The following is a 13,263-nucleotide window of genomic DNA, read 5'->3' as shown; positions in this document are numbered from 1 at the left end:
ATCTTGGAATATTCCTTAGATAAGATACATTACACAATTATAGATTGTAAAATTAAGTGAAATGAACCTTGATTATTTTCCTTTGTGTAACTACAAGGAAAATGATCTCTGAATATAATTTAAAATATATATAATTTCTGTAAGAAAAATATAAAGCAAGAGTAAAGTGTTAGTCTGAACTCTTTTGGTATTGGGCCTAACACAATATCCTTGAATCCAGAAACAAAGAAAATGAAAGGATGAAATCTGTCCCAAGGCCCTGCACTGTCACCTTAGTTTGCTATAATAAAGTGGAAATAGAAGCTTGGTCCTTTCTCCTTGCACTTCCAGCACATCCAGGAGAGACCCAGGCAGCAGGTTGGAAAAGAAGAAAAGATGCACCTGAAGGTAAAATTTCTGGAGGTTCCATGAATGAGGCAAGAATGCAGCCTTGGCTCTTAGCCATGGAATTCCCTACAGAAAGTGGGAATCAGACTGATTGTAGAGTCCCCTATGGCATTGAAGAATGAAACATTGGCAGGCATTTTGAAATATGAAAACTTCAAATGTTCAAATTTACTTATCCATAGAAGGTAGGGATTTTCTCATATATTTTTTTAAATATATGCATGTGTAATTTAATTATTGGAAAAAGCATAGGAATATGTTGATGCATGATGAATCATCACATGCAAAGCCTGCAATGTGCAATTTTGGGTATGGAAAAGTCATATTGGAGTTAACATAAAGATGTCAGGACTTGGAAATTTCATTGCTAACACTGGAAATTTTTTGGCAAACTGGTGAATGTTGATGACTGTTCTATCTTGTCTGGGGCCTCCACCAGCTCTTTAAAGAATTCCTAAAAATATAATTACATATATATATATATATATATATATATATATATATATATATATATATACACACATATACCTTACTTTGGAGTGGTGACAGAGAAAGCAGTGTCTGAGACTGGGGTCTCTGATGACTTCATGGCTTTGGAAAGCCTAGTTCTTGTGAATGTTCCTTTGCAAGTTTGCAGGATGCCTAGCTGCTGTGGCAATGTCCTGCGTGAGAAGGCTCTGCAGAAGAGTCATATAAGCCTCCACCTTGATATCGGGGCACATAGTTCCTGGGAATAGAGGAACTCTCCTGCTAGAAAACCATAATGTTTCACCAGCTCCATTAATTCCAAAGCTGCCCACTTAACAGTAACTTTAAAAAACAGACTTTCTTGAAAGCCTCAGAAAGCTCCTAACATTGCACATTGCAACTGTAAACTACAACTGCAGAAAAACTACATAAATGTTTCTAGCCCTGAAATATATTGAGTACAAAGAATAATACTTTGCATAGTCTTTAACCAAATAATGGTAAATGGTAAAACGGTAATAATGGGTAAATGGTAAATATATATATATATATATATATATATATATATATATATATATATCTCGCTGGTGTAATTCTTTAGATCTGCTTCTCCATCAGAGAGTGGCACTCCACCTGATCCCAGCTATTTTGTCTTCAAAATCTGCATCTGTGAGTCTTTTATTTCTAAGCCCCTATCATACCTCACTGGAACCTGCTTGACTGGCTATATTACAACCAATAAAATTCATACTTCAAGTTTCAAATTTTGATCTTTTCTCAGTGTAACTACATGTGTGTTGTAACTTGATTGTAATACTGAAGAGCTCCAGTAAGCCTTAAAATCAAAGGGGCAAAAAACATACTCTACAGTATATGGTATTGGTAAGCAATAAAGTTCACCAGGCTAGAGGAAATAAAAACAATGTTTACTTATATCTTTGATTCATTTGGTTTGTCATGATGTAAATATCATTGTGGACCAAATGTCTGTATATATATAATTAGCATCTCATTCTAATTGGGATTCTACCTAGTCATTGGGTTGATACATTGTGGAAATAATGTACATTGAAAATCCTGAGGAATGGTGTTCTCACTCACTAAATACCTTTTCATTATAGAAAAAAAATGATTCCTTTAGTTAGGAGTACATATTATCCAATAGAAAATTCAGGTACAGTGGTCTATTGACTTGCGATTCTATAAAAGAAGGAGATTCCACTCTCAATCTCTACTGCTTAGTTTCTTACCTATGGGTTTAGAAATGAGTGACATTGATGAAAACCTGCACTTACTCTGTCTCACTCCCATGGCAACATTACTAAGACTAGTCTCAGTTGAACTTCCTTCAAGAAAAGGCAAAAAGGAGATCACCCATCCAGGGTCACCCTGACTGAAGTGTGGTGGATATGAAATGAATAAAACAATGTCATTGATACCAAAATGCACCTAGGCGGGCCTGCACCACGGAGGGACTTGGAGGCATTTATAATGAAGATTTCCCTGATAACTGAAGGAATTGTACCTATAGGTTTGGACTTGACCCTCTCTTCCAGCAAAATGAAGAGTTTGGAGAAATACACATCTTCTGAGACCACTTCACACTGAGCAGAATATGCTGTCACTCTATAAAGAACATAAACTGGAGTATGTTTTGTTCATTATTTCACCATGGGACTAGAGGACAGCTGAATGGGAATTTAATTTTTAGTCAATGTTGCAGGAAGCTATCTCTTTAGAGTTTAGGAAGCCTCATCAGGGCAAGAAGGAGCTTTTGTCCTTAGGGGAGGTTTTGGTCTCACTTCTCCTTCAACTTGGCCCACTGTGGTAAGTGCTACTGCCTGCATATGAACAGCAGTAGTAATCAGCCTCATCCTCCAGCTGCAGCCCAGAGATGGTCAGAGAGGCTGTGTTGCCAGTCTTGGAGCCAGAGAAGTGAGCAGGGATCCCTGAGGGACGACTACTAACATCATAAATCATGAGTTTATGGATTGTTCCTGGACGATTTTGGTACCAGGAGACACCATTATATTTTCCAATGTCACTACTGGTTCCAGCACAGGAGATGGTGACAGACTGTCCAGGAGTTCCAGAGACTGAGGGAGGCTGAGTCAGAGCAGACTGGGCCCAGAAACCTGAAAAGAAGAGAAAACTTTTAGTGTTGAATCAAATCCTGACCAAGGTAAACCTGAAAAGCATGAAACAAACCCTTAGCCCAGATGTCCCCAAGACCTCGTGTTTTTCAAATGTCACATAAGTACCCTGACTGAGGAGTGTGAGGACAAGCAGAGTCCAGGCCATGGTGGTGATGCCCCAGAGCACTCCCTCCTGAGACTCTAGCACTGGACCTGGCACCTCCAGATTATTTATCTGCTTCATTGCCTCAGAGAAATGAAGGAGGTCCTCAATGCAAATCTGCTTCCTGCATCTGCCTCTCCTCAGCCCACTCTGCCCTGTCCTGAACTCTATACACTTTTACATCTCTCTTCTGAAGAGTTCAGATGAGCAGATATAATCTCCCTGTCTATAGATTTCCTGAGAATCAGAAACATAAATTGTCTATTCTTGCTTGAACAAGAAAGAAAGATCTGCTGAAGTCCATCACCTCTGTGAGCACCTAGTTCTTCAGTGTCTCTGCTGAGATCTCACTGTGTCTGTCACCCTCCAGGCCTGGGTCACACCCCACAGTGTCCTCTTCTGGTGCTCATTCTCCAAAATCTCTCTACTGTGAGGAAACAAGTCTGTCCACCCAGGAAACACCTGCTATGGTTGTTGTTGGTGTGGTCTCCCCAGAGGCAGCCCTGTTTCTGCGCCTCCCCTGTGCTATGTGTGGAAGCACATACAGCATCAAATTCTATCAGCATTTGAGTCACTCCCTGGTCTCTCACCACATGCCACGTGGATCAACAAGTCATCATTGGGAAGTAGTCTCATGAAGGAAACTGGGTGCCCTACCAAGGGCCATAGTCCTGACCTGATTCTGCAGTTTCATTCCTGTTTGACCATTCCCAACTAATGACCAATTCTTGCTAAGTGACTGGATCTCAGTCTCAGAAGTGAGTTCCATGAATCCTTCTTCTGGTGGAGGGGATCTACAAGGAGATGAAGGCAAAATGGAAAGAAAAAGTGTTGGAAAATGGGCCATTTTTATAAAAACAAGAGCTATTTATTTTAAGTTTTTAATTTTATCTTATTTTAATTTTTGATTGTGGGAATTGAAACTAGGGTTGCTGAACCACTAAGGCACATCCTCAGTGCTTTTTTATATTGTATTATAGACTGGGTCTCACTGAGTTGCTGATGGTCTTGGTAAATTGCTGAGGCTGGCTTTGAACTCATGATCCTCCTGCCTCAGTCTCTCAAGCTGCTTGGATTATAGGCATGCATCACCTTGCCTAGCCAAATATTTTATATTTTAATTGATATTTTATATCTTAGGTTATACTACCTGGTATAGTGTATGTATAAATTGTTGAAGGATTAATTCAGGCTAATGAATTTGCCTCACTTTGTTTTTTAAAGCAGCTTTATTGAATTTTAACTCATATATCAACAATTCAATTATTTCATGTAAACACTCCAGTCCTCTTACTGTGTTCAGAATTGTGCAACAATCACCACGATTAATTTTAGAGCATTTTCATCACACAAGAAGAAAAATGCATGACCATTAGCAGTCATTCCACTTGCTTTCTCCCTCAACATACTCATTCACTCTGCCTATCTGTGAAAGAAATCACTTTTCCTCTTTCCATTTCTGGGTGATTCTGTCTTCAGAAATTTCAAAATCACTTTTATTTGAGGAGAATATTTAAGTTATATTTTACTCTATTTTGAGATACATAATCTATTAGTATTAACTATAATCACCACACTATGCAGTAGACCACTGGAAATTATTTCTTCTGTCTGAAAATGCGTCCCCTTTTTCTAAATCTCACTTTATCCTGTTCCCTTCCCCCTCCTCACCCCTATTGTGGAACCATTTTACTCTCCACCTCTGTGAGTCCTTATCCTTCTCTTACAGATTACATATATAATTGAAATCATATAGTTTCTATCTTTCTGAGCCTAGATTATTTCACCTAGTATAAACATCTTTAATATTACTATAGACTTCATTTTCACCAGAAGATTACATTCAATTTTATGTTTAACTTATGTGTCCAATCCAACAGATGCAGTTATTTAGATTATTTTTATGGCTAATTTCCATACTACCCCATGAATGTGGCATGACCAAGCAGACTTATCTCAAAGATATAAAATAAAAACCACACAAGTGTGACAAAGAGGCCTCAATTCATTAAAGTACTTTCTATCATTCTGTGTTTTGTGTGGCCTGTGGTTCAGATTGATTTAATTTCCTAAGTAAAAATATTATTATTATTTTCAGATTCCATTTAGGATTGAGTAAGCATACACTATCTTTTCAGACCAAATCCAGCAATTAAACTCCAGACAGCATACACAAAGATCTTTGTGACCACCTAGGAAAGCAAATCATAGAAGGCAGACTGGAGGAGTCAGAAGTCCATTAAAAATACGACAGTGGAGAGTTTTCCACTTCTACTCTGTGTACTTGGTCTGCTCTCAGGCAGCCTAGGACATGGCTGAATTCCAGGATATGCCCCACTGTTGGGAGGTGCAAATAAATTTTCAGCTTGTCTGAGACATTTTTAAGTGAAGGTGTGCCCCTCAGAGAACTCTTGTGGCTAAGTGGAGGTGTACCCCTCAGAGAACTCTTGGTATTATTTCAGAAATCTGAGGCCTCCCCATTACCTTAGCGACTTCCTGCTCAAAGAGAATTCTGTGATAACATGGAATTCGTTGGTTCAGACAGCCCTATGTTCAAATGCAACTTTCTGGAGGCAGAAGGAAATACCAGGGAGCCCAAATAGTCTTGTGGCACCAGCTGGCTGGAGGAGGAAGAATTACTGCTCAAGTAATAAGTCTCCAATCAGGCCAGTTTCCCTATAACCTCTCCCTTCTTGTTTATCTTGCAAAACTTTTCCTCACAATAAATCACCCTTTGATTTTTTTTTTTTTTTTTTGCTATAAATAACACATTAGTGGGCGTTTTCTCTTTGTTAGGGAAGGACTCCTCAGGACTTATCTACCCACCAGACCCCAGCTGTGAAACTATTTTCTGTGTCTTGGTCTTTATCTCTAAATATTATTTCAGATTTATATTATTTCAGATGTTTGATTTCCCAGCAAGTTCACACATTTGTTTGGTTTACTGATCCCTTGCTGTGCAGGACACAGTGACACCCCACTCTTGTCTCTCCTACAGAAGAAAAGGAATTCCTCATGCTCTGGGAAACTTGGAATGTGCACACTTTCTTTTTCTTAGGATTTTTCTTTTCTCCATTCTACTTGATCTTGACTTGGAAAATTGTCTGTGTTCACAGTGGTGGCAGCAGAGACTGTGGGGGCTCTCCTTTCTCATTTGAGGAGCTGATTTCCCAAGAGAGTGTCACTTGATTCCACTACTTCTATTACTCTGTGCCCTCTTAGTACTTTGTGGCATCCTGACCTCTGTCATAGGAAATGGGCAGAAGACAAAGGAAGGCCCGAGGACACACACATAGTGGGAAAGTTGTGGAAAGGAATGAACTTAGAAAAATCACCCTGCAAATCAGGCTCAATTCTGAGCTACCCTTGCAATCATTCTTATCCCAGAGAGGATACAAAAGAATATGGACTAGTATTGACATGTAGAGTGCGACCTGGAATTCAGCTGATCCCTGCAAATCTCACAATAAATAAAGACCTAAATGTCATGGCTAAGGGTTTCTAAATTGGTACAATGTCAAATCCACAATCCAGAGAAATTTGGTTTAATCTAAATGGATATATAATCTACTGAAACAAAAATATTAACATAGGATTTTATTTATTTTTTACATTAATCATAGATGACATTTTATTTATTTTTTTGTATTTTCAATAGATACATCATATCACAATACACAACTAGACATATCCTGTATAAAATACTAGACCACTAGGCATATAAAGAACCAGAAAATCTCAACTGATATTAGGACAATGAACAGATATTCTTTTGACCAAATTGCTCAGCCAATATCATAATAAAGACTGTATTGAAAAGACTCTGAATCAACCTTTGCAAATAATAATAGAAATAATGTCAAAATATCTGTAAATGTGAATAGAGAGATGAAGTTACATCAAGGAAACAGAAGATAAAGCAAGCCACAAAGTGGCAGTACCACAGATAAGAGGTATGCTTAAAAGGGATTAAGAAAAGATTATCTCTGGAGAATGAAAGAGTAGTGATCTCTAAGTCAGAGCAATGAAACCATCCCATGATATAACACAAAAATGAAAAAGGATTTATTTTTGCTTATTTAATCAAAAATTGTTTCTAGTTTCTGGTCTGGAATGCCAGAAATTTGCAAGTTATCACCCTTTTCACTTTTACACCCTGTAGTCCATTCTGTGTACAAAAACTATAAAGCCCTTGATAGCATTATTGGGTTCATGGAGAACCTACAGAAGATTCCCTTGATGTGTTCAGATGAGACCAGATTCCTCCCTTGATCCCCTTCCTTGCAGCATCACCTGATCCCATCCCTCCACCCATCGCTCCTCACACCCTCTTCACTCTGTGTCCTCTTAGTATTGTTGGGATCCTGTTTACTCTGATCCTCCCTACTCTGATCCTCCCTCCAAGTATTCCTTTCTGCTCTTCTAGATCCTGAGATGTCCTTGGCCCTTCTTTTCTTAGTTCTTCACTCAGGCTCACTTCCAAGAATAGAGAGAAATAAACCTGTCCATTGTCTCTGAAAAGTGTAAGGAAGGGAACAAGTTTTGGATGTTTGTAACTTCAGGGCAATGAGTTAGAAGTAGTTACTGTATCTAATCTTCTAGAAAATATGCCTAAGTGCATTCACAAATTCATAAAGAATTTTGTGACTATATATTTCATGTGTAAATGTACTTACAGAAGCTTATAAATGGAATTCCAGATAGAAATTGGTTGGAGTCACCATTGAAATCATGAACTGTTAGAAACTACTGAGGGGGAAGGGATACACCCACAAGACATCTCTTCCTTCTGGAACAACAAAAAAAAAAAAACCTTCTCAGGACAAGCCCATCCTACTGAGAGACAGTTCACCTGCAGGACACATCCAGCACAGGGTTTCAGGCTTCTAAGGGAATATAGAATCCTAATTAAGAACCCAGTCTCCACTTAAATTCTCTGTGGGACACCTCACTTGACTACGATGATAAATGTCTGTGATTAAAAGAAAGATAGCATCTTTCCCTCTGTCCTCATTCCCTCAGTATTATCCTCAGATGCTCTCAGTGATTGATACTTTACCAGCAGACACAAACAGAGATTTTGACCTCAGCATGATGGATGCAGAAGGGATTTCAGGCAGGTCTGAAAAATATGGGAGTAGGAGGCAGTAAAATGAGGTTTTCTTGAGAACTACTGGGACTGAACCAAATAGGCATCTTCATATTATTCTGCCCCTACTGTAAGGATGTGAAAAAAATTGCACATGTATGTAGGACATTACACAGCAAATGTGGTTGTCCTTACAGAATAAGTAAAAAATTGTGTTTTCTTTTACAGTTATGGTAGAACAAAAGTGGCACTGATAGAGAAATGAATTCTCAAGGGCCCTGTGCAATGAAGCCCTCTCTGTGAAGGACTGAGGAAGCATCTTCAGAGTGAAGACGAAAATGTGAACTCAGGGCAGGTTTTAGACCCACTTCCGCATCAACCTGGAACACTGTGTAAAGTGTTGCTGCTTGCATATGAGCAGCAGTAATAATCAGGCGCATCCACAGGCTGAAGTCTAGAAACGGTCAGAGAGACTGTGTTACCAGACTTGGAGCCAGAGAAGCAATCAGGTATCCCAGAGGGACAATTAGTGACTCAATAAATCAGAAGTATGGGGTATGATCCCGGGAGATCACCAGAAGACATCATTATAACTCCCAATATCATTGTTGGTTCCAGTGCAGGAGATGGTAACTGTCTGTCCTGCAGACCCAGAGGCTGATGGATGCTGAATCAGAGCAGACTGGGACCAGGATACTGAAAACAGAGAAAAACACACTCTGGTATGTCAGTGCTGGTCCTAGGTACCCCCATAGGTAGAGTCTATGCCAGGGCTGTGAAGATCACCTGTGTAGAGCAAGAGGGGGAGCAGGACAGATGTGCAGATCTTGGTAGAGAAACACCAGAACTCTTTCTCCTGACATGGACAGCACCACTGAGCTCCCCAGGGCCTCTCTTATTTCTTTCAAAATATTTGGGGAAGTACATGTTTCGTGATCATGCAAATTAAGCATTCTCTGTGACCACTAATTATAGGAAGTCATTCAAAATTCCTGTGGGTACAGAAAAAGAGACTGAGAAAGTGGAGGATGAGTATTTAATTTTCTCCAAGCTGCTCTGGGCAAAAAATCAGCCTTGAATTCCATGTCCTCTGTTCACAGTCACTTTCTAGGAATTTACTCCATGACTACTGTCCCAATGCTAGGCTCATTTTTATCTTGTTCCAGTTAATTAAGGCTTTTGACCTTCTAGGAGACTGGCGATAGGTTGCACTCCACCCTGTTGAAAAGCCATTAATGGGAGTTCATAACCCACTTGAATCAAAGTGTGAAATATGATATATCAAGAAATTTGTAATGTTTTGAACAACCAACAATAAAAAATTTTAAAAAAAGCCATTAATGACACCTGACTCAGCCAAAGATGGACCACTGGACCCTTACTTCCTCACCATCTCTCAGTGGTGCCCAGATGCACTTCGGTTTCATAGTTGGTGTTTCATTCAATGTTTTTCTAGTATTAGGATGATTGTTAATTGTGTCACCAATTAGGCCTTGTTTACTTAATCAACTACTTTTTTGTGGGGTTACCACTATTTCTAGCCTCAAAATGAGAATGTTTTACATCCCCCATTTCACAGTATATAAGCCTTAGGCAATTTTATTGTTTTTAATTATCCATGTTTTTTTGTGATCTGATTAAAAGTGCCAAAATCCACACTTTATGGAGTAAACAACATTAATCTCCTTGATCATTATGAAGGTCATCAATGTCATGGTTTCTAGGCCATAGCTCTAGAAGATGTTTTATCAGGGTTCCCTCAAGCAAAAGGGATACTATGATTGAAGAAAGGTAAAGTCTGTATTCAGGGCTGTCACCTAAGGCATATGATAGACAGCATCACTCTGAGAGTTTCCTCAAGGAGACTTTGCATAGTCCATCCACGAATAAGGGACCAAGTTCCCCTTTCCTCCATCCAAACTTGCACCTAAGCATAGGAGATACAAACAGCCTGAGGGAAGGTTTGCCCAGAGGTAGGAGGAAAATCAGGAATGACTAAGCAGGCATTTTTGGAAGTGCCTCAGATAGAAGAGTCACCCTTGGGATGGCTTCTGGACAGCCACAAATGCTTCCCTGAGTTTAGAAGGAGGCCTGTGCAGTCATGCTGCGAAAAGGACACAGGTCCTGGGAGCCTCATCTTCTTACACTGTGCTCCTTCCTAAGACCATGAAACTCGGCTTGGTCTCCCCTAAGGGGTCATACCAGCAGATGCTTTCCAGGCTGACCAGTCTTCTTTAGCACATTTCCAGGTGAAGTCCTTATTGTTTCTGGGCTCTTGCCAGGGTCCCAGTGTGACCTTGTATTAATCTGATGCTCAGAACATTGTCAATGCAGCCTAAGGCATACCTTGGACTTTCCTGATGTACAGGTCAAGGACTGAAATAGGAAACCTTTTGGTTTCCAGGGCTGTCCTCCCTCTTGGACTCTGTGCAGCCCCACACACTTTCTGGCTGCTTCTGGGTGCAGCTGTGTTTCCCCCTGCTGGTTCAGGATTCACATAGAGAGAACCTCCCTCCTGCTGACTCCAAAGCCTTTCTCACCTGACCGCTTGTTGTCAGGGTGTCCAGCCTTGCTCTGTGCCAGGTGTGCCCACTCTGCCCTACCCTGTGACTCTCAGATTGGTAGTATTCTCAGTGCATAGGGTTCATGGCAGATCCAGGTCCTGTTGCCAAGTGCTTTGTTTTTGTTAGAAAAGAATCACACTTTCTGTAGCCTTTCTCCAAAAGTATTATATAGAGAAAATACAGTTTAGAGAAATTGTGTTAAACCCTGTGAGGACTTACATTTCTTAGCTTATAGGAATTAAGACTCATGTGTTCCATCTGATGTCTGGTGTCCCATCTAATATTGCAGATAATGACAGATTTCTGTCAATGTGCTCTTGGATTTCTACATGTAACTTAGTATTGTTATATGTTCCTCACTGCTCAACTAGTGGCTTCCATTGTGATTGGTTGATTTTATTTTAAGCATCCCATCTTGGTTACCTCTTTATCTTCTTTTACCTATATATTCAATTTATTTTTATTGTCGCTATTATGTGTATAAGAACTGGGTTGTAAATTAGTTCAACTATTTTGGAAATCTGTTTAGAGTTTCCTCAAAAGGCAAGGCATGGCCTCACTAAATGACCCAATTATACCACTCCTCAATATTCATCCTAAAGAATTAAAGTCATCATACTATAGTGATACAAATATACCAATGTTTATAGAAGAACAATCCACAGTAGTCCAAGTATGCAACCAGGCTCGGTGTCCATCAGTGGATAACTAGATAAATAAAATGTGGTACATATAGTCAGTCATAAAGGAAAGTGAAATTATGTCTTGTACAAAATTGTATGGAAACAGAGTCCATAATGCTAAGTGAAATAAGTCAAACTCAGGTTAAAGGTCATGTTTTCTCTTCTATGCAGAAACTAGACAGGGAAAAAAAGAAATACAGAAAGAAAAGAAAAAAAACACAAAAGAAACAAACAAACAAAAAACATTAAGGCAGAATGTTGTAAAGGAGGCTGTGAATCCTCCATTTAGATAAGACCCTAAGTGCCTTCCATTCTCACCTGAGACTGCACCTGAGCACAGGAGCTGCCATTCTCAAGGCTCATCTGCCTGAAACTTGGAGGAGAGTAAAAGAAATGGTACAGACGTATCTGGAAGTGCCCAGGATTGAGAGATTAGTTCTGAGACCACTACTGGTCATAAGCAAAAGTGCCCTGGGATTGGGCAGGACACCTGGGAAGCTGTTCTGGGTGAAGGACACAGGTCTGCAACTTTCATCCTCTCACATGGAACTTTTCCCTCAAGAGAAATTGATGTAGTTTCCCCATTTACTTGAAGTTATCTGTGAGAGCTGAAAGCAGGAACCTCTTCCAAGGCATTTCCCAGGTGAGGCCCTCACTGTTTCTAGGTTCCTGTCAGTGTCCTGGGGATACACTATGTGTATGATCATCAGAATGTGGTCACTGCAACCCAGGCATATGATGGATTCTCAGGACTTCCATTACATGGAGACATGTTGAACTCTGGTTGGGCATTCCTCTTGGCTTCCTCTTTTGCTTACTTAGCCTCTTCCTGGCTGCTCCTGACTGTAGCTCTATCTCTCCCTGCTGGTGGAGGAGCACTGAAGATGTAGTTCCCTCCTACAGATGAATTCAAAGGCCATATTACCCAAGAGGGTATATAGGACATTCAGCCTCACTCTCTGCTAGATACACCCACTTTGCCCTGCCAAATTGAGTACAGAGAATTGACATCCACTAGGTGAAGTAAGGTGAATAGCTTGCAGATTCTATGATATTATCCCAGTGTAAAATGTTCCTTCCCTATGTTTTGTTTTCTTTAGGGAAAGGAGAGAGCTCTTGCTTCTCAGCTCTTCTGAAGAAACAGGAAAGGCCCAAGATACATTCTGCTGCTGTCTATGAAGCCAGGATTGGTGAAGCCCCCATGGCAATGAGAGCTGCTGTGGGATCTGTGGGAGTCTTGGGTATATTTGTAGTAAAGCCCAGGAGGGTCCTTACATCATTATCATCATCAATCAACACAATTTTTATTAATAACATTCTTATTTCATCACAAAACTCAGAGTTTATGATCAAACATTTGTACACCAGCTTCAGCAGCTCTTTGATAAAATTGGACCATTTCCCAGGGTTTTGCTCCAGCAGCATTACCTGGACTGATCTCAGAATCATGGTAGGATCAAGATGCTGTGGGTTTGCTGCTGGGACAGGACCTATGTGTAGAGAGGGAGACCTTGGGGCACAGGCAAAGGGAGGGTCGGCTGTAGTGTTGAGGTAGGCAGTTACGTTGGTAGAGGAGAAGCTAGCTCCACAGGGTGAGGGAGGAAACTGGAGATGCTGCTGGGGAGAAGCTGGAACAAGGATAGTCAATTTTCCATTCCTGGCTCAGTTCAGGCAATGAAATAACTTGGGTTGTCCATTCCCTTCATCTGAATACTGAATCCAAAATGTGTTTACAGTATACTGAATTAGTCATTTCTACTCTGGGGGCATATGT

The 13,263-nt window shown here is 40.2% G+C and overlaps 1 gene segment (V, D, J or C); it reads right to left on the bottom strand.

Moving 5' to 3' along the window:
• Positions 1 to 2,664: 2,664 nt before the first annotated feature.
• LOC124109002 (immunoglobulin lambda variable 2-18-like) lies at positions 2,665 to 3,249 on the bottom strand. The segment is given in 2 exon segments: positions 2,665 to 2,990; positions 3,117 to 3,249. Coding segments are annotated over 2 exon segments (444 nt in total).
• Positions 3,250 to 13,263: the final 10,014 nt, after the last annotated feature.

Source organism: Marmota monax, unplaced genomic scaffold, assembly GCF_021218885.2.
Source record: "Marmota monax isolate L192 unplaced genomic scaffold, Marmota_monax_Labrador192_F-V1.1 WCK01_AAM20220418_F8-fsc00544, whole genome shotgun sequence".
Taxonomy (NCBI): domain Eukaryota; kingdom Metazoa; phylum Chordata; class Mammalia; order Rodentia; family Sciuridae; genus Marmota; species Marmota monax.
This window is presented reverse-complemented; position numbering and strand designations above follow the sequence as displayed.